The 22,958-nt window shown below is 42.9% G+C and overlaps 2 protein-coding genes across 3 annotated transcripts; one reads left to right on the top strand and one right to left on the bottom strand.

The window, feature by feature from the left end:
* The first annotated feature begins 237 nt into the window (after positions 1–237).
* Positions 238–3,163, top strand: nudt19 (nudix (nucleoside diphosphate linked moiety X)-type motif 19). 2 transcript variants are annotated; one of them, XM_080843957.1, is made up of 3 exons: positions 238–1,154; positions 1,600–1,807; positions 2,274–3,163. In XM_080843957.1, exons 1-3 carry the CDS (start codon positions 360–362, stop codon positions 2,519–2,521), a joined length of 1,251 nt encoding a protein of 416 aa, XP_080700083.1. In that variant the 5' UTR covers positions 238–359; the 3' UTR covers positions 2,522–3,163. The 2 variants fall into 2 exon arrangements, with proteins under 2 accessions (XP_080700083.1, XP_080700084.1); XM_080843958.1 differs by having other exon boundaries at positions 2,297–3,163.
* Positions 3,164–10,262: 7,099 nt separating this feature from the next.
* On the bottom strand, positions 10,263–10,994 carry LOC308369594 (regulator of G-protein signaling 9-binding protein; the record flags this gene model as incomplete). Its single annotated transcript, XM_080844091.1, has 1 exon — positions 10,263–10,994. One exon carries the CDS (start codon positions 10,992–10,994, stop codon positions 10,263–10,265), a length of 732 nt encoding a protein of 243 aa, XP_080700217.1.
* Positions 10,995–22,958: the final 11,964 nt, after the last annotated feature.

The following is a 22,958-nucleotide window of genomic DNA, read 5'->3' on the forward strand; positions in this document are numbered from 1 at the left end:
ATTCTGTGTGAAAGTGTATGACCCATAGACATCCAGTGACTAGAAACCAGAAAAATCCCATCTACACAATAAACATTCATAACCGCTCCACTATCTTTTTCGCCAAGATTTGTATTTGTGTGGTCTTCCACAACGCAAGATGGCGCGCTCCCATTTAGAGAGCTGTCGTCTTTAAGCCGCTCTTCGAAAGTCCTCACGTCTATGACTCTACGTCGCCACTTGCACTGATATTCAGATCTGTCCTTCACATCTGTGTCAACAAAACGTCAACGTGAAGTCATAGTTGTATCCGCCAATAGTTGTTTAAAATGCATAAGAAACTCAAAATGTAGGCGAGACTGTGGATACAAGTTGTCAAGATGAACACTGCTTTGGTACACTGGAAGGAGGCGGCGACTGTCATTTTAACAGCGGGAATCAGACGCACTTCTGTTGTTGACTGTTTAAGGACAGGTATCGAGAACCATTCTCCACACCCACCTGTGACCCGGACCCGGTCAGTTTTACCTGCTAAGTCAGCATTTAATTACGAGGTGCTCCTGCTGAAACGAAGTGGTAAGAGTGGGTTTATGCCAAACGCTTATGTCTTTCCTGGTGGTCTCGTGGAAACTTCGGACTTTTCCAGCGAATGGCTGGATATTTTTAGGAACTTCATACACTCACCGAATTTTGGTTTGGGAGTTGTCAAACAACCACCTCAGACTAGACCGCCTATTTTTGCCACGGATAGAATGAAATTCGGCTCTCCTATTCCTGGAGAAGTTGCTTTTAGAATATGTGCTGTGCGAGAAACCTTCGAAGAATCAGGTGTACTTCTCGTTGTACCCAAAGAGGAAGAAAACAACGTACTGAAGTCTGTGGGACACAGAGAAAACGCTGGTATGACAGATTTATCACAAATATCAAATGTGTGTGGCGAAAGGGAACTGGCTAATTGGAGACAATTGGTGATGCAGAACCCGGTGAACTTTATCCGGATGTGCAGGGAGTTGGAGTGCTTGCCTAACATCTGGGCCTTGCACGAGTGGGGTAACTGGCTTACTCCTACAGCAGTGTATGGCAAGCAGAGGAGGTACGACACCGCGTTCTTCATCTGCTGCTTGAAGGACATACCTCACACTGTCCAGGATGAGAAGGAGATAGTTCATTTTAAGGTGAGGGCCTGAAGGATAAGACAAGATATTGGTACTTGTCTTGGTCCTGTCCTATAGATCTGTATTCCTAATACTTGTTTCAGCCTCCCTTGCTGGTTTCACGTCCTATAGGCTATTTTACTGTGTGCAAGGTGGTCTGAGTTCACAAAAAGGTTTCTTTTAGCTGTGCACACATTATTATTTAATGAAATGTACTATTTGTCCATTGAGAGAGGTGGTTAGACCTCTCCTAATAGCTGACTGACTCTGGCTAAATGCAGTTGTGAGTTGCAAGACCTGTGTGGGTATCCATGTTCTTACTCGGTCATGTGTATCAGTATGGGTGTATGTGCACGTACCTGTGTGGGTATCCATGTTCCTACTCGATCATGTGTAGCAGTATGTGCACAAACCTGTGTGGGTATCCTGCCACATTATGTCACATTATCATTTGACTATCCCGTAGTGGTCCGATCCCATCGAAGTCCTTCAGAAATACGAGGCGCGTGAGCTGTGGATCGCCCCGCCACAGCTGTATGACCTGGGTCGTCTGTGCCACTTCCACGGGCTGGACGACCTCCACCACTTCGCTCAACAGCGCTCCCTAGAGGGCTGTGAGCAGTGGCTGCCCATCAGGCTCACCTCTGCAGACTGCTACATATCACTGCTGCCAGGTGTGTGTGTGGACACAGATACGTGCATACACACATACACACACACACACACACACACACACAAACACACAGCAACACACATACTGTAAAGTGAAGGACTTTGCTTACACACCTCATTTAGGACATCTGTTTGAAATATTCTTTGCTTCTTAAGATAACCGTTGGCTACTTTGCAGTGTGTGTGATTCTGGCAGAATAATGTGTAAATATGTAATTTTCTGATGTTGCGATAGTATGCTACAGTTTCACTTCATAGTTATTTTCCATTTCCCATCTAGTACCATCCCACACAAAAAAATACACCTTCAAGGTGTTAGACTTCAGTCAATTGCTTATTTAGTTTTTCGGTGTCATGTTAGGTCATATCTATTACAAGGATTACTATACATTTTCGTAACATGTATCTTATTTCACCCACCAGCTAGTTATGTTAGTCTCTTAAAAGTGGTGTCTCTTTTCCTCTGAGGTGACGGACTGTACCCTGAGCAGGTGGACATGTCGGGGCACAGCGATGTCAACATGAGCACCCAGAAGAGCCTGGAGGAGCTCCAGCAGGAGAGCTCCAGCCTTCACCGCATTGTTTCCCACGACCCCTACAACACTTCCGTACAGATCAACATCACCCCCAAGTACAAGCATCTGAGGCCGCTGTCAGGCACATCTAGCAGCAGCAGCAGTGATAGCAGTGGGAACGTGCCCACCAGTCGGCTCTGAGTCTGCAGTGCCCTCTGCTGGTGTTCAGAGGAACTGCATTTGTCAACAATAAAGCCATTTAAATGCCTTTAAATGCAATCAAAACAAGGGAGTTGCATTTGGATTTTCCATGCCTTGTTGTTTGAAGCCATAATGGGTCAGAGTTTGGGTTGTCATTGATGATCAGTAGGTTCCTATGTGAAGGACATTTCCCCCTGAACGTAGTGTTTTCTTAGTTTGTTGAGTTGGATTGCTACCTCAGTGTTGCACCTCAGAATCAGAAGGTAATCAAATGAGAAGATGGCCTGACAGATATCTAAATCTTCAGTTCATGTCACTATGGAAGCAGCACATGATGAAATACATAAGCTTCTAGTTCAATTAGAAATATCAGTGTCAGTCTCATATTGGCTATAAGTAGGCTGAATAAGTAATAAACACTATAATAATACCCTTAAAACAAACCATGCCAATTATTCCAATTGTATATCAACTCCCAATTTCCTTTAGTTTTCACTCCCGTGTGTTCATATTGTTTATGTTCACCAACCAAATCATTTGAAATGAGTTGCTATTCAGTAAACACTGTGGCACTTTTCCAAGGTTAAGTTAAAGGAATTGAAATGTATCAGCCTCGTCTGTCCTTAATTTCCCTCGGGATTAATAAAGTATCCATCTATCTATCTATCTATCTATCTATCTATCTTTGTCTTTGTCCTATCCCTCATTGTGAAATCAGAGGTTCATTAAGGAACTCTTAAGTTTGATATCATAACTTGATGACTGTTATTATTGTTGCTAATCAGCAACAGCCATCTCCAAACGTCGGGCAGTAGAAGCAGTGCCATTGTCCAGCCTTCAAAGGAGTGTGCTATTTTGCTTCAGGTATGGTATTTAATTTACTTGTGTTTTGAAAACACTCATGTACTTTCAATTGTGAGTGATTACTTTGTAGAGCAGTTGGTATGCTTTATAGGACTTTTGGGATCACTGCTTCTGTCTCTGGTTGTAAAGTGTGTGTGTGTGTGTGTGAGCGTGCGTGCGTGCGTGCGCAGTTCTTGGCTTTCTTGACAAGTTGTTTGACAAGTGTTTTGCTGTGCTTGCAGTCTGCATATACCCCTACAGTCCCACTCACTATTATTGGCACCCCTAGTGAATATGAGCAAACAGGCTATGAAAAAATATGTCTTTGCTGTTTTTCCTCTTAGTCTTTCACTCAAAATATTCACAAAAATCTTACCTTTTCATTGAAGCAAAATTATTGAAAGAAAAAACAACTGTTGAGATTAAATACATATTTTTCCCAAAAACATGTGTGCCACTATTATTGGCACCCCTAGAAAAATCTTATAATTGAAATCTAACTGAAGTATATTTCCAGTCATGTTTTACATTTTTAAGTTCACCTGTTTAATTATGAACTCTTGAGAGGTTAACCATGACTTCCTGTTCCACTGGCGTACAAATATGAGGTGACACAGGCCAAATTTCATTAGTCATTCATCACAATGGGAAATACCCAAGAAGACAGTGACGATGTGCGATGAAAAGTTGTTGAGCTGCACAAATCAAGAAATGGACACAAGAAAATCTCTGAACAGTTGAAAATACCCATTTCCACTATCATGGAAATAATAAAGAAGTTTAAAGCGTCAGGAGATGTTAAGAATCAGCCTGAAAGACGACGTGTAGACCCCACGCACCGTGAGGAGGATGGTTCGACTGGCAAAATATTCTCCAAGGATCACAGCTGGAGAATTGCAGACATTAGTTGAGTCTTGGGGTCAGAAAGTCTCCAAAACTACCATCAGACGCCACCTACATCACCACAGGTTGTTTTGGAGGGTTGCCAGAAAAAAGCCTCTGCTGTCAATCAACAACAAACTAAAGTGCCTACAGTTTGCCAAATGTAAGTCAGACTTTCAATGGGACCCAGTAAAATGGTCAGATGAGCCCAAAATAAAGCTTTTTGGCAACAAACAACAAAGGTGGGTTTGGCATAGACAGAAAGATAGCCATACAGAAAAGCACCCCATACCCACTGTGAAGTTTGGTGGCGGATCTTTGATGTTGTGGGGCTGATTTTCTTCCAAAGGCCCTGGACATCTTGTTAGGATACATGGTATCATGGACTCCATCAAATAGACCCCACGCACCGTGAGGAGGATGGTTTGACTGGCAAAATATTCTCCAAGGATCACAGCTGGAGAATTGCAGACATTAGTTGAGTCTTGGGGTCAGAAAGTCTCCAAAACTACCATCAGACGCCACCTACATCACCACAGGTTGTTTTGGAGGGTTGCCAGAAAAAAGCCTCTGCTGTCAATCAACAACAAACTAAAGTGCCTACAGTTTGCCAAATGTAAGTCAGACTTTCAATGGGACCCAGTAAAATGGTCAGATGAGCCCAAAATAAAGCTTTTTGGCAACAAACAACAAAGGTGGGTTTGGCATAGACAGAAAGATAGCCATACAGAAAAGCACCCCATACCCACTGTGAAGTTTGGTGGCGGATCTTTGATGTTGTGGGGCTGATTTTCTTCCAAAGGCCCTGGACATCTTGTTAGGATACATGGTATCATGGACTCCATCAAATACCAGCAGATATTAAATGAAAACCTAACAGCCCCCTGCAGTAAGCTTAAATTGGGCCGTGGTTGGACCTTCCAGCAGGACAATGATCCAAAGCATACCTCAAAATCGACACAAAAATGGTTCACCGACCGCAGAATAAAGGTTTTGCCATGGTCATCACAGTCCCCCGACCTAAACCCCATAGAAAATCTGTAGGATGAGCTGAAGCCGAGTCTACAAGCGTTGACCTCAGAATCTGGACAGTTACTGTATGTAGGAATGGTGTCAGATCCCGTGCCATGTGTTCACCAACCTCATCACGCATTATAGGAGAAGACTCAGAGCTGTTATCTTGGCAAAGGGAGGCTGCACAAAACATTTAATTAAGGGGTGCCAATAACTGTGGCACACATGTTTTGGAGAAAAATATGTATTTAATGTAAAAAAAAAAAAAATTCTTTCAGTTATTTTACTTCAATGAAAAGGTAAGATATTTATGAATAATTGAGTGGAAGACCGAGAGGATAAACAGCAAATACATATTTTTTCATAGCCTGTTTGCACATATTCACTAGGGGTGCCAATAATGGTGAGCAGGACTGTATACCCCTACCATATCAACATTACAATCTCTTCAGTATTGTACCTGTGAAATGCTTTCTTTTGCATTGTTGTGGTTGTCTATTTTTAACACTCTGAGCCCAGTGACGGGTGTTGGTCAGTGAGTGTGATGTGCCAAGGCTGTTTGTGTACGACAAAAAGCCTGTTTGCCAATTCTCAAGGCATTAGGTTGTAATCCATTACCCTCAAGGCAGAAGAGTCCGAGAAGACTCCGGAATTCTGGGTAAATTCCACTCTCTCGGGTAAAGCCAGGTAAATAAATCCCATCCTGTAAACCCACAGGGCGCCAGTTGATGGTTCATAAATCAGCTGTAGCTGTAAGAAGATCTGCAGTGCAGTCAGGGTAAAGGGGAAAGACAACATTACCCTCATCATAGCATTAGGGGAAGAGCTGCGTCAGGGTTGTCTGTTGAGGTGAATCTCCACATTCTAGAACCCTCCTTCCAATATTCCGGACTCCGAATGTTCCAGCCAGTCTTTAAGGTGTAATGTTGGACTTGCCTGAGGTTAATATAGACCATTTAGGATAATGATCTCACATCTCAGAAGTGAATTTTACTTGCATTACTCGAATTTTACTGCACTTTACTTCGTGGCCTAAAGTGATCTGGGGTAAAGAGCGGTAATTCTTGGGGAATCTGAGGGTCCTAGTTTCGGTCTGTGGTTTGACTCTCAGATCTGATTCCTCCTGGTTTAAGTGTGTCTGCTTTTGTAGTTGAATTACTATAATCATGCAGTCCATTTATCCATTTAGTGTTTTAGATATAATCAGATATGCTTTCAGCAAACCTGCTGCATACACCCACACCCTGCATTTGGTGTGTTGCCATGATTAACAGATGGGTCCTTCCATTACAGGATTATCAGACATCAACTCTTTTCTAAGGCTGAGCTTTTCAGGAACATCAGGATTTACCTTTAGAGTCTCCAAAGCCTTTAGAGAATCCAAAGCCTTCTAGCAAGATTCCACATCTAAATTCGTCTGTGCTTTGTGCTGATGATGATTTGCCATCTCATTGTGACATTAGCCCTTTGGATTTCATATAGTGTGTTTTAACACAAAAATGTCCCCACCACTGTTTAACATCTTATAGTGTCACTTGTGTCAGATAAAGATAAGACTTGTCTTTTTTCCATGTATTAACCAGCTATTACTGATATACAGAAGGTTCATTTTTTTAATGACATGGATGACTACATGTTGGTATCTGGTAATTAGCTTTGTATTGGAAAGTATGGTTGATGTTGGTATTGGTTTAGAAAACAATATCCTTCAGCTGAATTAGCATTCATCATTCTGTGCAGCAATGGCATTTGTGCAGATGATCTTTAACTGATTGCTTTTTACAGACACCATTTAGACTTCAAAGCCATAATCACCTTTCAGTGGTCCACCTTTCAGACCATCCAGTAAACCCGGCACATTAAGCCAGTGCAATGGGACCATTCACTGCAAACAGAGAGACAGGAAAATACAAACAGCTGTCTATGTTGACGCACGTTGACCTGCGTCTGCATCGCAACACATCGCATCACATCAGCACGGGAGTGAAGTGGCAAGAGGCACGTGGGCACATGCACTGCTGAACTGAGAGCAACTTTTTACGTCATGCACTGTAGCCGGGATTACCGTTTGACTGCTGTCTGGACTGCTTTGTGTCAGGTGCCACAACCTACGTGATTGGCTGTGTTCCTGAGTCGGATTATGAAAGGCAGGGACTCCCTTTAGCGAAATGCCCATTAACATTGCCAGATTTAACAGAGAAGAGAATACAGCATGTTCCTCACAGTGGCTGCGCTGCTCTTGCTGTGGAGAGAAGGTGACAGGTTAATGCAGAGAGGATTCAGAATAAGATGGAGTCTGATGGCTTACTCATACTGGGGAGGCATTTTTTTTCTGTAGCCACAGCTGATGTCTCAATTGTCAGGAGAACAAGCTGTAGCTTTCCTTCCAGCCAAAAGGGGGAATTTCATATATTTGAATGTGCTTTTTACAACGTAGCATATGAGGTTATGTTGGTTACAAGGAGAGAGAAGTTCATTTTTTTTTTTTTACATCTGTCTTTTCCAGCTATGATAACACAGGATATCCAATCAAATAAATCAAATGTATGTTGCATTAAATCAACACATTTATATGTTTACTAAATAATACAAAGGTCAATAATGTGTGTATAATATACAGCAGCTTTGACTGACATCTGTGCAGATATAATGTAATGGAAGCTGTGTTTGTATTCAGATTAAGACCACCAACTACTGCTGCCATGGTCTTAAACTTAATCCAAGCATATATCTATTCATCAAACCTTTCGTGATTATTAGTTTAACATGTAATGTACTTCCTTATGCCTTACATCTGGACTGAATTGGTTCAACCATCTCTTTGGAATCAGGCTTTTCATGCATTAATGGAGGATTAAGTTGACGCATTAGTCTTAGATACATGCTTTGTGAGTTTCAACGCTTGTGTGAATTAACTTTAAGCCGCTCTGTGACATTTTTAGGGTTTGGAGTTCTTTCTCCCCTAATGCAGCCATTACTATTAGCGATGAAGGAAAAAAATCTTTCATTGTTTTGTTTGATTACAGCAATTTCCCACACAACAGTCGAGGTGTATAGTGGTTGTACAACGTTGTTTTTTTCAGGAGCCAGTGGAACTGTAATTTAATATAATTAAGCAGAAAATGTCAATAATGGTGCAACTCCATTAAAGATCCTTGTTGACGACTTTGAATCGTAAATTAGCTGCTATTGACTGAAATCTCCTGCCTACAGGGCTGAGCATCTGATGTGTCTGCGGTGTGTTGATGACAGATAGATATGTGGAAGGCATAGTAGCATAAAGCTGATGCTTTCCTTTTTATCATTGCTGGTGCCATTCATTGTTCCACATCTATAGGGACTGTGGTTATGTTTCTGTGGGCAGCGGGCAGGAGACAACACAGCAAATAGCATCTGATTGATTTTTGATAATCCACCAGTTAAGTTGGTTTTGTGTCTCTGCGTCATTCACACTCCACACCTCACATATCATATGCATACACACTCACACACACACACACACACACTCACACTCGCGCACAAACACTCACACTCATACACACATACACACACACACACACACACACACACACACACACACACATTCAAACACACACACACACACACATACACACACACACTCATACTGATCCCTCTAGCTGAGCTCCAAGAAGCTATTCCAAAAGAGGGTCCAGCTCACACCATAATTAAAGTCTTACACTTAATCACATTAGGAATGTGATGTTCCACAGTCTCTATTTCTGCCACTACTATCCTTTAAGCACTAAATGCACCAGTATGCCCATTGGCATAGGCAAAGATCCTGTCACAGACCTGTCCTTTAGCACTCAATGCACCAGTATGCCCATTGGCATAGGCAAAGATCCTGTCAGAGACCTTTCCTGTCAACAGTTCATTGCATAATAATTTACTTTAATGCTTAACACTTACATTAACACCGGTCACACAAGCATCACATGCCTTCCTTCATGATTAAATACTTCTATGGAGGAGAGGCATTAAAATGTATACGATCAACACTGTCAGTGTTTTATTAAATAATTCTGAACATGTATGCAGGTTTATATATAATAAATATATTTTATTGTATATACACTATTTCAACAAATAATACAATTATATACAAATCAGCTCACTCCCGTCGTGATTATAGGCAGACACTGCACACATCTTCATTGGCAGAGAGCAGTAGGCCTACAATAGATTTGAGAGGCCTTTTGAAAAATAAAACCAGAAACCAATAAAACTAAGCATAAGAATCTGTAATCCTGAATAAGAGAGCACATACTAAATTTGGATGAGACCTTATTATGCTAAAAGGACGTCGGGAATATGATTTAAGCTAGTCTGCGCAGTTTACTCCAACAAATTGAAAAAAAAAATGATATTCAATGTGCACGGACAAAGTGGCGTTAGAGAGAGGCGACAAATGCTTTCATACTTTTTCAAAAAGCTCCTCAATCTTTGCGCACAGATAAAGCTCCATTACTGTAAGCTACTGTTTTCCAATAAGCCGGCTAGCTGTATCTACTTTGAGACATTCCAAACAGCACCTTTCACTAAAAAGTGAATATTCTATCTGTTGGGCGATTTATTCAACTTTGAACATTAATGCACACACGCTTCTGACTAATCCATTCGGATTACATCCAATATCGACGTTGTCCAAACCATTAACACTGGTGTATTGCCCATCTTTGTGTCAGATGGCCAAGCCTACTTCTTTTATGCCGAGGGACTGCTGAACAGCATTAACGTTACTGTTTCCATCTATTCTCATATTAGTAAACAAATCCACTCACACCTCTACATTTAACTATAGCAACTAGCCACCACAGTCGAACTGGCACACACGTATCTTTTTTCCCTGTTGTGCATGGGTGAACACTATTACTGAGATGCTTTTACCTTTGCTCGACATAGTCATGGTATCTCTGGGGCACATCAGTAGATTGTCCAGTGTTCGCTCAAAAGAATAACACTCTGAATGCTACTACATCTTTCACGAAAGGTTAATCACTAAGTATCCTAAAATACCAGCGATTAGTAAAACGACACCAAAAAGGATTCCGGCAAAGATTTTCATGATGCCAGACTCGCCGTCCTCTCCATCCTTTGGCTCTTCCTCGCAGATAGATATAACGCCGACTGAGGAATTGCCAACACTGACTGTGGATTTCAGCTCTGCGCCCCTTTCCTGCTTCGCCTCTACAGCCCACGGCGCTACCTGAACCTTCATCTCCATCTCCTCTCTCATCTTCCCGACCTGCACGATTTCTGTCTCCAAGTCTTTCAAGTCCGCTGTGTCGATGTTAGCGTCGGCGTCGTACTTCATGTTCTGTACGCTCATGGCCCGAGCGGCCACAGTGGTCGTAGCTCCAGTCATTCCCGTCTGGATCAGGTGCCGAGTGGGCACCTTCAGCGGGAAATCCTGGCCGAGTTCAAGAGACCTTTTCATGTCTACTTCCAAGAGCTCCATGCTGCTGGAGAAGAGCACCCATAGCCGCTCGTATTCGACTCGGTCGTCCTTGCTGATGCTCTTATCCTTTAGAAGAGTGGTTAGTTTAGTCCTATTGGCAACAGCCAACTCCTGGGCCTTTTTGCGGGTCTTTTTCAGCTCTTCACGTAGATTCTGGGAATCTGAAGTGCTACCTAGAGCTATGACCAGATGCCTATAACAAGCGGTCGTTTTGTTCAGAGCATCCAACATGGTTTTGCACTCCTCTTTCCCCATTTTCAAAAGTAATCACCTCCTGTTTAATAATTCCAAATTGCACAAAAGAAAGGTCAAAGTTGTATTTGTAAACAAAAATATGAATCCTGTAGTGTCTCTACAAAGATGTACTTATAAGGTTCTAATTTCCAAGGGAGCAGCACAGCCAAACAAATCCACTCAGCGCTCTCGTCACAGTAAATTCCTTTCCATCCATGTCCGTTGTTCGTGGCGGAGAGCAGTCGGGCTTAGGAATAAACGGATATGTAAACGGCTTTATTTTTGCTTTCGGAGATTAGTTAGCGTCGGTACACCCGTGGGGCCAGCAAATAGCAACTCCCCACTCTCAAACTCGCTGCTCTCTTCTTCACGCGGAAATCCGCCAACTAGTCTATAGCCAATAGTTGTTTTGAGTCTCTAACAGGTGTTACGCACCCTTTTTTTCTTGCCGCCTCAAATGGACTGGAGCCTATGTGAATCTGCTGGCAGACAACAGCAATGAATCAAAGACGGAGTAAATACGGTGCATCGTTGTGCTCCGCTACGCACTCCAAAGATGTATTCAGACGATAGAGTGACAGCTTCGTTTAGAGGTTATTTTCAGCACGGGAGCTGTCCGCCGTCTCTCTCGCAGTCGAAGATTAAATACCACCAAAGGCTTTGGACGGTTACATGCACGCGCAGCCACGGGGTAAAAGCCCTCGGTTGCGCACGTTTGCTTCCGATGACAGCAGGAGGACCGAGATAAACACCTCTACGATTGGTTAGTTGGGCAATTCTAGCAGAGAATGTCTAATTCAATTGGTCCGGCTGATTTCACTCATGGACGTAAACTAGTTGAACGTGGTGACGCGTCGTGCCTTGATAGATATTAAGAGACAAAAGTTCAGGAATATGCCGCGGCTCTTCCATTTCATGTTTGTGAAACGAACTGATAGAATTAGACAGGCGGAACTTATCTACCCTGCATAATTGTCCATGAGCATTAGAAAGTAAAAGTGACAACCAATGGTGCTTTTATTCAGCTGGTGGTTTAGTCCCAGGGGTCTGATTTACCAGGTGGGGAAGTATGTGCAACTTAACAACTCAAGCATCAGTGTAATTTTAATGTTTGCACTCTTTTGTGATGTTGTTTATTTTTGCCTTTTGTGCTCTGTTGGAAAGAATCACAAAAGAACTTTAGCTTCATCAGGTTTGCAAAAAAATACATAAGGATTAACTTTAAAAATGACTGTCAATTAAAAGTCAGTTGTATAGACTTTTTAGAATAATCAGAATCCACACTTATAGTGAACTATACAGCATGATTCCTTATGTAGTACAATGCAGTATGGTCCACCATGGTCCAAAATGTGGCGTCTTGAAAGCACTGACAATTTTTTACTCTGGTGATATTTCATTTGGTTCTCAATCAGACAGTGTTACTCAATGCCTCAACAATGTGGGCTGTCAGCCTGTAGTTATTAAAGGTGTTCCATGCTTTCTCACTGACTCAGTACCCCATGATATTGTACACTATTCACTAAAGCATGCCATCGTAAGTCGTGTAGATTCTGTCCTGTTTCTCTGCCCCCTCTCAATTACATCAGGTAATTCTGGCACGTCACTCTCTCATAGGTCACCTGTGGCTTGATCTATCACCTGGGAGGGATGACCCAGGTCTTGTCAGGTTGATAGTCACCCTGGGTCTCTCAGTCCCTGTCTCAAACCACATTCATAGAGTGACAATATCAGTAATATTGGGGCAATATCAGAATAGTCACATAATTGACTTGAAAGAAAATATTTGGTATCATTTCTTAGCATAAGTTCACAGCATCAATTCAGTCTTAAGTAAAAGTAAATATAGTCATGCAAATACTAGAAGAAATAGACACATTTGAACAGACAAACAGACAAACACACAAGAGGATTGTTTTTTTCTGGAATGCATCGCACTGTCTGTTCTTTTTTGGGATGCAACTGAGAAGCTTAAAGGTTTTACTCCAGCTCACCAAAACAACGGCGGGCCCTATAAGTTTGTATAGCTTAATATATCCCGTCATCACTATCTCTCCTTAGGCTTATTCACAGAGAATCGGTGGCCTATGATATGCATGGGTGAAGGACGAGGGCCTATAATTGAATCATCATTTATTCAAAAAGTACACTCTGCCGTGTAATATTAGCCCCCCTCTCAAAGGGTGAACCAAATAGGATGTAAGAAATTCACCAACCCGATGCCATGCTATTTTTGTATTTCCATTTTCCCCTCATATATGATTTATTGGATTCCAGCTTCCGCGTGTAATCACCGCATAAATCACTTTACCTGTTTTTAGAAGTAGGGAGGATGGGTTAGGAGACTATTGTGACTTGAGACAAACTATAAGAATGACTGGCAATTTTGCCTGAGAGATCAGCTCTACACTATATAAGAAACGTTTCTGTCAGGCTGTACTGGGTTGTAGGGGGACAGCTCTGACACCATTGATCTACCCAAAAACACTGACCTTTCTTAAATGATTTAAGGGAAAAAAATCCCAAAGTAATTTATTTAAAGTGGGTCTGACAACCAGGACCATGTGACGCTGGCTCTGCGAGGGTGAAATCTGCTGAATAATTGCCAAGTCTGGCCACAGAGGAATCAAGCTATGTTACTGTATTCTCCTCAGTGGTACCCACCGCATGCTAGACTTAACATTACGCAAGATCTTCAGTTAGTCTCTCTGAATACTAAAAAAAACCTTCAATTTTTACCTTGCTATAGTTGTTGTGTTGTTGTTGTTGGACGTACATACATATCGTCACCTTCCTAAAATAACTGCCTAATAACTGTCATTTTTTGACGAAAATGCTGGCCGCCTCTGGTAAAATCGCCTACATCCTCAGTTAAACAGATCATGTGATTCTACCCCTTTAGTATAATGGTCAAGAGTGTGACTTAGGCAGTTGTATTTTGCCTTAGTCAAAAGAAAATATGACAAAGGCAATTTTACAAGCTTTCAAGATGACTTAGGCAATTTTTATTGTTGACAGAGTTGAAGGTTTAAAATGGTCATATGCATGTTCCAAAATGTGCCTACGTCAATTATTCCTTTTGTGTAACATAATTGACATACACTGTTATTATAATGTCAAAAGTCATCTTTTGTCATAACCATTTTGAGTGAAATTATCAATAAATATCATATATTACATTTCTGGTTATGTTTTTTGTGTTTTCTGAAAAACATGAAAAATGTATTCAGGCAATTATTTTAGGAAGGTGATGATATGCTACACAGATCTCAATGTTACATCGCTAATCCTTGTAGCCTATGCTTATTCCATCGATTACTTACCTGCTGACAGACAGCTAAGTAGACAGAGGCTGCGTGACCTTTATAGCCATGGCAAACTCATCAGCCAAGTCATTACCCAAGCTTGATGACAAATAAGTCATTAGGAGCCTGTAAAACTGGTAACATACGTCTGCTATTCCACAGTCTAGCCTTTGTCTCATTTACATCAATCTGACCCAAGGGTTGGGGTCAGTGGTTAAGGTTAGGAGTGGTGATGTGTGGCTGGCTATCAGCTTCAATAGCCTGGCACCATACGCCCTTCAAGACAAACTGCCTCTCATGTGCACAAACAGGTACAGGACACCGAAGTCGCTGTTCTCATAGCTCTCCCTCTGGCTGGCAGTTTCACCACAGTCGAAAATGTAATTCTCAGACAGACCTCAGACAGAAGGCCTTCAGGTCTCACATAGATCTTCTCATATATGTCTCACTCTCATATGTCTCAATTCATGGTGATAGCCGAGACGAGAAGAAGGGATACCCAGAGGGGCAAGCTACGGGGATGTTTATAACAGAGGCTGGTATTTACACTCGCTAGCTTCAGATGGCACCCCACTGTGAAAAGCTCTTCGGGAGACCCTCATTTTCTATGCGGCCCGAGGCAGGGGTCCACCTCTGTTTGTTGACATAATTGCCTCACTTCCTCGTCCTTAAACCGTGCCGGTGCAGTGTCCCGGCGAGCCCTAGGGATGCCGTGATAGCAGCTGTCTCCAGGTGGCTAACCCACAAAGGCTCAATCCGATTGGCCCCAGCTCCAAGGTTTTTTCAATCATCTGCCAAAGAAGTCTTCTGCCAAGCTCAAAGACATGGTTGGTTACAGATGGTTCTATCTTATGAACCCACATAACTGATCAATCTAGAGAGCAGCGAGACTGCAGGGAGGAATCTGGACAGCTGAATGCCACCCCCCCCCCCCCCCCCCCCCCCCCGCCAGTCTAGGCAATTAGCGTTGTCCATGAGGTGGATCCAATTGTAATCAGTGGTATGAGTGTTTGTGTGTGTGCGTGTGTGTGCAAACCATGTCTGTTGGGTGTGCTAGTGGTTGCAAAGATAGGGCAAGAGTGTGCTGTTCATGTGCGGTCGCACCATGACCGTCACAGTGGCCATTTCCTGTGCTGCTTATACTGAGAACCAGCACAGATGGCGTGGGTGTGCTAGTGACTAAGCTCCCTCCAGAAAGGGATGCCTGCTCTCCAGTGTCCTCGCTCTACTGTCTAGCCAGCCTCTTCAGAGGCGCCGCACTGACGGTGTGAGTAGCGGTAGAGAGCTTCAGAACAGAAGAAGGATCTGAGGAAGACAAACAAGATGTGGCGCATTTCAGTTGGTCTGTGACAACTTTCCTATTAAGGGCGTGTCAAAACCATCTCCTATTCACACGTACAGACGTAGTGGTGCTTTACTGGTGATTTGGCCAATAACAAGATTTTGTTTAGTATTTTGAAAGTCAGTGAAGGCATGCATACGTATACTACCTTCTCCTCTATCACCACCTGTTTAACCTCTCAGTTCCGAAGGCATGGCAGTGCTTCTCTCTCACCACCTGTTTAACCTCTCAGTTCGGACGGTATGGCAGTGCTTCCATGGTGTGGCTCCATCCCTGCCGGTGCAGCAACAGCGTAATGCCCAGGAAGGCATTTCAGGACCCTGGCCAGAGGCCTTGTCAAATATACGTTTATCTGTTCACTCATCAAACCTGATCACTTTGAACATTTTCACGTTCTGAAGAATGAGAATGAGAGCAGCATCACCAGGATACAGGCAGTATGATGATGACTTGAGTGCATCTGAAGGGGCGATCCATCAAATCGTTCAGACACCCTCCCCTGCAATCAGAAATCCTCACAGAATGTGAAGCTTCCACTGTAATCAATCGCTTGTGAGGAGAGTGCTCAGCGTGTTGCATGGGCTGCAAGTGAGAATGGCTCATCTCTGATTGTTTTTAACCACTTGCGACATAATGGTCTGGCTCCATGGATGTCATTTAAGCTCAGTGATACAGGGCTGAGTGGTGGTAGTGGGAGTGTTTGTCTGCTAATATACCAACCCCCCTTCGCTCCCCATTCCTCACACACACACATACAGGGAAAGTGAGAGGGAAGGAGAGAGAGAGACTCTTCTTTTTTTCCTGGAGCCTTTGAAGTCATAGAGTTTTGCTGGATTCAGTCCACCACACCGGACGTTAATGACAGCAGTAGCACTGGAAGGCCGAGTCCATCTTTAGCGTTTGGAAATGCCAAAGTGATTTTGAAAGAGAGCTGAGAAGACTTCATGGACAGTGTACAGCTCGAGTTTAAAAGATAGGGTGATGAACATAAAGTGTTAGATGTGAAGTGACCAGGACCTAGTTGGGAATGATGAGCTCTAAATACAGCTTGTAGTGTAGGCACATTCTCACGGAGTGTGAGTGATGGGGGTGTTTTGACAGAGCAAGGAAAGTGGTTTTGAGGGAGAGGATGTGTCTCGAAAAGGATGCAGTTTAAGGAGGTCTGGATGAGGGGCCTGATGGCCCTGACCCTGGGATTATGTGCACCCTCTCTAATCCAGATTAGGAGGTTACTGAAGGCTCTGGGATTAGCACTATAATGCCCACTAATGCCTTTTAGCCAGGGAACCTTTCTCTCACTGGCATCCTTCCTCCTTTTGCTTTCTCTGACCTCTTACTTTCATTTTCTGCTGTTTCTGCCGTGGATCTGTTTTGGGGATTTTGTCTAAATATGGGTATGCCACACAGGAAGTAGCCATATGCAGGACACGTGCTGGTACACCTCAAACCAATGTATATACAGATTAGACAGTTCAGAGGTGAAGTGCATCAGATTTGAGATCCAGCGTGTTTTAGATTAATTAGGATCTCCTAAAGCCTCCATCCAGTTGCCAAATAACTGCTTTCAGAACCAATGACATGTATTGTCCAAATTACCCTGTTTTTCTCTTTTCTCCACAAGGCTTAGAGTGCAGTACAAAACACTGCAGTCACTGTAAAATCTATAGATCTATATCTATCTATCTATAATCAGGTATTTATAATGTTCTAATCATATGCATTTCTATAGTCAATTGTATATTGTACTATTCTACTAAATATGTAAATGATAAAACAATGATATATTGTTAACATTAAAAAAGAGAATTCTGTAGTGTTTATCCAGTAGAGACGCAACCCAACAGGCCTGTAGTTACCACTGACCAACCATTGTTGTATAGTGTGCAATTATTGTTAATTATTGTTGTTATTGTTGACCCCATATGCCATCATTTGTTAGCTCTGTGTTTTTAAATGATAGCTACAGCCCTGCTACACCCTTGTACCTTCATCTTGGGCATTCATAATAAAACGTGTTGGCTGAGGACCTGGGTCTAAAATCAGATTATGGTGGTCCACACCTCCTCCTGAAGCCTTTCTCTGCCTCTCCCTTTTCATCTAAACAGAGACGAGTCAGGGAAATCAAATGCTGATTTGCAGGGTCTCATATTTACATCTGGAGGCTCCCTGCCTTTAGCAGCACTGAGAGCTTGCTGAGTGCTTGCTGAGTGCTTGAAGAATGCCACAGAGAGAGAGAGGGAGGGAGATGGAGAGGGAGAGGAAGAGAGAGGGATAGAGAGAGAGGGTGGGTGAGGGGGAAAAAGAGGGCTAGAGAGAGATGGAGGGAGATAAAGTGAACGTTTAAGAGAGGGGGGAATAGAAAGAAAGAGAGAGGGAGAGAGATGTGGAGAGACAGAGAAGGGTAGGGAGAAAAGGAGAGAAGGTGGGAGATGGAGTGAGAGAGAGATTGAGAGTAAAAAGTGTGTCTGTTTTATTGAATTATTGATGCCCTCCCCACTCCAGAGACATACTCACTATGTGGTCTGGCACACCACTTGGCACGCAGGAGAGAGCATCTCAGGGCTGCCGGATGAGTCACGGATTTACAATACGCCAGTGGACCTCTCTACTGCTCACTGCCATACTCTCCCTCTCCCCCCTCTCCCTCTCTCTGTTCCCCCTCTCTTTCTCCCTCTTTCCCTGTCTCTTTCTTCTCCCTCTCTCTCACTCTCTTACTTTTACTCTCTCTCTCTCTCTCACTCAGTCTCATGAGTGCCTGTTTGGGCAGGCCCATAAAAAGACTCCTTGCATCCATTTTTAAAGATAAGCTTCTTTTGGTGAGTGACAAGCTTTTCCTTCTAAACTGGGATTATCCTGGAGAAGGCATCTGCCAAGCTCAGGCTGCAGTCTAATCCACTAGCGCTGTGTCCCGTGTCCTGCAAGCAAGAGTGAAACCTGGCACACAATCAGTGGCCCCACACAAAACACACTCATAGATCAAACCACAAGAAATCCCCCACGCACCTCACTTCACCTGACCCACATATTATCTACCGATCATAAGGTAATCTCAAGGGGAATCCTCCCAAGCAGGAACACCGTACTGAGCCTCCCCTCAGAGATACACCTGCTTCTACCCCATACACAGGTGTGGATATCTGTCCAGTGAAAAGGCAGTTCTCAAATACGTATGCTAATGGAATAACTGCATACACTACTACAGTGCACATAACACCACACAAAGGTAGGCCTAACAGCCATATACTGTTTAACCTGTATAGATAATAGGAGCACCTTGTAGAGCATGTGCTTCAAACCAGGCATCGCATTGCATATTACAACTAGCCTGGGTGCCAGCCGAACCTAGCCCCGCCCACAACATTTGAGGTTGGGAAGTTCGGTCTGGCAATGCTCCGTTGGGGCTAAACTATGCCCCCACCAGGGCTGTTCGTACCAATCAAATTGTCAGGGCGGGCTTTATACGCTGATGGACAGATGATCATCAGTAACGTAATCAACCACTTCACCAAAGAGCACTTGGGTTGAATTCATTTTCAACAAACATGGCTGTTACTGGAGAGCTGAGTTGTGTAGATTCTTCCATCTAGTCTGTTTTAGAAGACATCGACAGCGCATTCATTTTGAAAGAGGAACAGAGAAACGCGATCAAGGCATTTGTCGATCTAAAAGATGTTTTTGCCGTCCTTCCCGTTTAATTTATCAGCTGACTACGTTGCTCTGATTGGTTGTAGGTCTATCCAATTGAGCGAAAAGGCATTTTTTTCCTGTTCCTGGTTCGGATGAAACACGCCCCATAATCACAGCCCAATGAAGCAGTATCAGACTCATATTCTGACTAGAATTTTGAGTATGACAACGTCAGGCTATATTACAACCGTTTTTCTAGTGCAATTTCAATTGTTCTAAAGTAAGCGAGGGAGAGCTTGAAGGAAACGAAGCATTTTCACAATCAATGACTGTGCAGTAACACAGTTATGAACATCTGTGGTCCATGGAAACAGAACCTGTCACTGTTTCGACTACTATAGCACATCTTCTTTCCATTCTTTCCAGTCACTAATCTTGTAAGAACAGACATGACTTCTGTACTTTGTATATGGCAATATCTGTCTGTCTCCACAAGTTCAGGCAAACACGAATCAAGGGTCTTTTACTGGCCAGTCACTATGTGTTTCTATTTCAGCTGTGAGTGGAGCTAATGGACTGAGCTTTCAAATGGCAAAAAAAAAGAAAAGAAAAAAAGAGAGCTTTTTATCATCTCCGTCACCAATTGCACCATGTGGTTCAAGATGCTCTCCTCGAAGTGGGTCAGTGCTTAAAATTCTAGCTAATAGCTTGAGTCCAGGCCGAAGATAAAAGCACTCTTCCTTTGTGATGTCTCATTCAGATTTCAAAAAACCTGCAAGAACAACACAACCGTGAGGAGCAGAAACATCTGCTGATGCATATGCACTAATAATGCCAGTACAAGGGGTGATTATCCCACAGAGCACACACAATGGAGATAAAACACTTAATTACCGTGTTATGTGTTAGGTGCTAGGTAATAGCATCAACGTGATTATCTCTTTGTGTGTACATTTATTTTTAACGGGAGCAACATCAGTCTAAAACACCACACATCTGGCTGTCATATGGAGTTGTATTGTGGTGATATTCTCTCAACGGCAAGCTGCTCCCGTGACCATCTGCCCTCACACACGCTGAATGGCCTGAGGAGTTGCTAACATGGAGCTGGAGATCAAGAGGCGCCGGCATCGATTTCCTGTCAGCGATCCTAGGAAACATCTGCCATCTATAGACAGTACAGCAGACAGTGCATGCGTTGCACGAGCATCTCTTTGACCATGCAGTTCATCCCCTTAGCCCAAAGAGATCGATTTTAAGGTACCAAACAAATCACCCCACGAGTTTAAACTCCGAAATATACAAAGTGAATTAAAAAGGTTTTACAGTTATAAATGTTTAAGGGGAAAGAGGTCATGTAGATATTGTACATAGCATACCCATACATACCCACTTCATTTGTTCCTGTATGAGACACAGGCACCAATGCAGCAGGGGCGTAACTATAGGGGGTGCAGCAGGTGCAGTCGCACCTGGGCCTGTGGGTCTTGGGGGCCCATAGCCGGGGCCCATAGACATATTTATGTCAATCTATATAGTCTGATTCACCAAGGTGCATTGCCAAAAATACTGATGTATACCCTTCTTCACCGAAATAATTACACTGCTAAAAATAGCCACCTTTTAGTGACCTACTATGACAGTTTTGAGTGTCATAGGCTGAATATGTGCGTGGGGGGAGGGGGCGTGGTGGTGGCGGTTAGTGACGTACCTTGACAATTTCACAGTTTCAAGTGTTATAGGCGCGCAGGGGGAGGGGGTGTGGCGGCGGCGGTCACAAACATAAAGAAAAAACAGAGGGGTACGTAGCTGGAGATTGAATGTCTGAAGGGGTAAGGGACAGTAAAATGTTTGGGAACCACTGCCTTACGCCAGTGACTAGGGCCCGTCATAATAGCAGCTGAGCCCGTGGTAACTATGTTAGGCCACTGCAATACAGGCACAGATCTTTGGCTTGCTCTGTCACTAATGGCTCTGTCCTGAAGGTCAACTGAATGATATTTCAGTGAAAACTAAATAAAATGTTGTTGCTTGTTTCTGGACAGAAACACGAAGGACAGCACTGTGCACTGTGACTCGCTTCCTGAGGAGGTATCGGATTCTATAGTGGATATTTCCTCCACACAAGTGGTAAATGATACACGCCATCCATATAACACACACACCTCTACATGTGCACAGACAAACACACACACACACACACACACACACAAACACAGACACAGACACACAGACACACAGACAGACACACAGACACACACACACACACAGACAGACAGACAGACAGACAGACAGACAGACAGACAGACAGACAGACAGACAGACAGACAGACAGACAGACAGACAGACACACACACACACACACACACACACACACACACACACACACACACACACACACACACACACACACACACACACACACACACACACACACACACACACACACAGCTTCTGCTCTGTGCTTGTCTTTATTTTCAATCAATTTAAAAGTTCCTGCCGCACAAACACACAATTCATTACCGGATCCCTAAGTAGAAAGTTACTGCGTGACGAACGAAGAGGAATGCAACCCTTTAAATGAACAGATTTTAAGGTGCAATATTTATGCCCCTGAACACGGCTGACAGAACAGATTACGGATAGGTACGTAAGGAGTGGAATGGCTTAAAAATATGCCAAATACAATCTGGGAGCCTCTTAAGCAGCCACTAACTTTCCTTTCTTCTGTGAATATTGAATTGTGGGTATTTTATTTATTTGGACAACTGATGCTTTTTACAGTTTCACACGCTTATACCAGAGCAAGAAACTTGAATTGAGTTTGTCCTTGCAGAGAGTCCTTTAACATTAATATTACACTTACACTGATTCATTCAGCAGAATACTTTTTCCTGAAATCTCCACTCTTGCAGGGTTTGAGATTTATGATTCTCTCTCTCCTTGTAAAATCGTCCCAGAAATATCCCCTGATGTGCTCAGTGTAAAAATGAAATCCTCTTGGCTTTTGAGTACCCCAGATCAAGGTTTCAGTGAAACATGCAAAATGGTAGATTCAATACCACCCCAAAAAGCGTTGGGATTTGACAGGTTTTTTTTTGTGCGTGTGTGTAGATTGATTTTCTGATATTCTGTTTCTAACCCATCTGTTCTCTCATAGAGAAGGACCTTTCCTGCAAATGCTAGTGACCATCGTCCTAATCACCATAACCTATAATTACATGTGCACATATAAGGCAACTTGTCAACACATTTTGTCTTTTTTTTGCCCTCCTATCTCCACTGTGGGATGCTACCACATCCACCCGATAAACCTGCAGAAATCGTTGTTTTGCTTATAATACCTTCTGTATCCCAGCCTATTTACAAACAATGTAAACAATAAACAATATACAGTTTTTTTCAGTCGCTAACGAGCGTTTTTCTAAACAGTAGTCACATTTTCAAAACTCTAAACACGATTAGCACAACATCGGTCCTTTGTGGCCATACCATTCACACATTTCATGTTGTTTTCACACAATATGCAGTCAGTGAACACATTTATATAATGCTTACGTTTTCTTAACAGACAAGCTATACCTCCAAACAAAATTATGGATTGTTTTTGTATTACAGTTTTTTACAATTGCTAAAACACATTCTTGAAACAGTCACTCATTTTCTCTAAACTCTAAACACAAAACCTCATCTTCAAGCACTATTTACAAA

The sequence above is a fragment of the Sprattus sprattus genome, assembly GCF_963457725.1.
Source record: "Sprattus sprattus genome assembly, chromosome: 8".
Classification (NCBI taxonomy): Eukaryota; Metazoa; Chordata; class Actinopteri; order Clupeiformes; family Clupeidae; genus Sprattus; species Sprattus sprattus.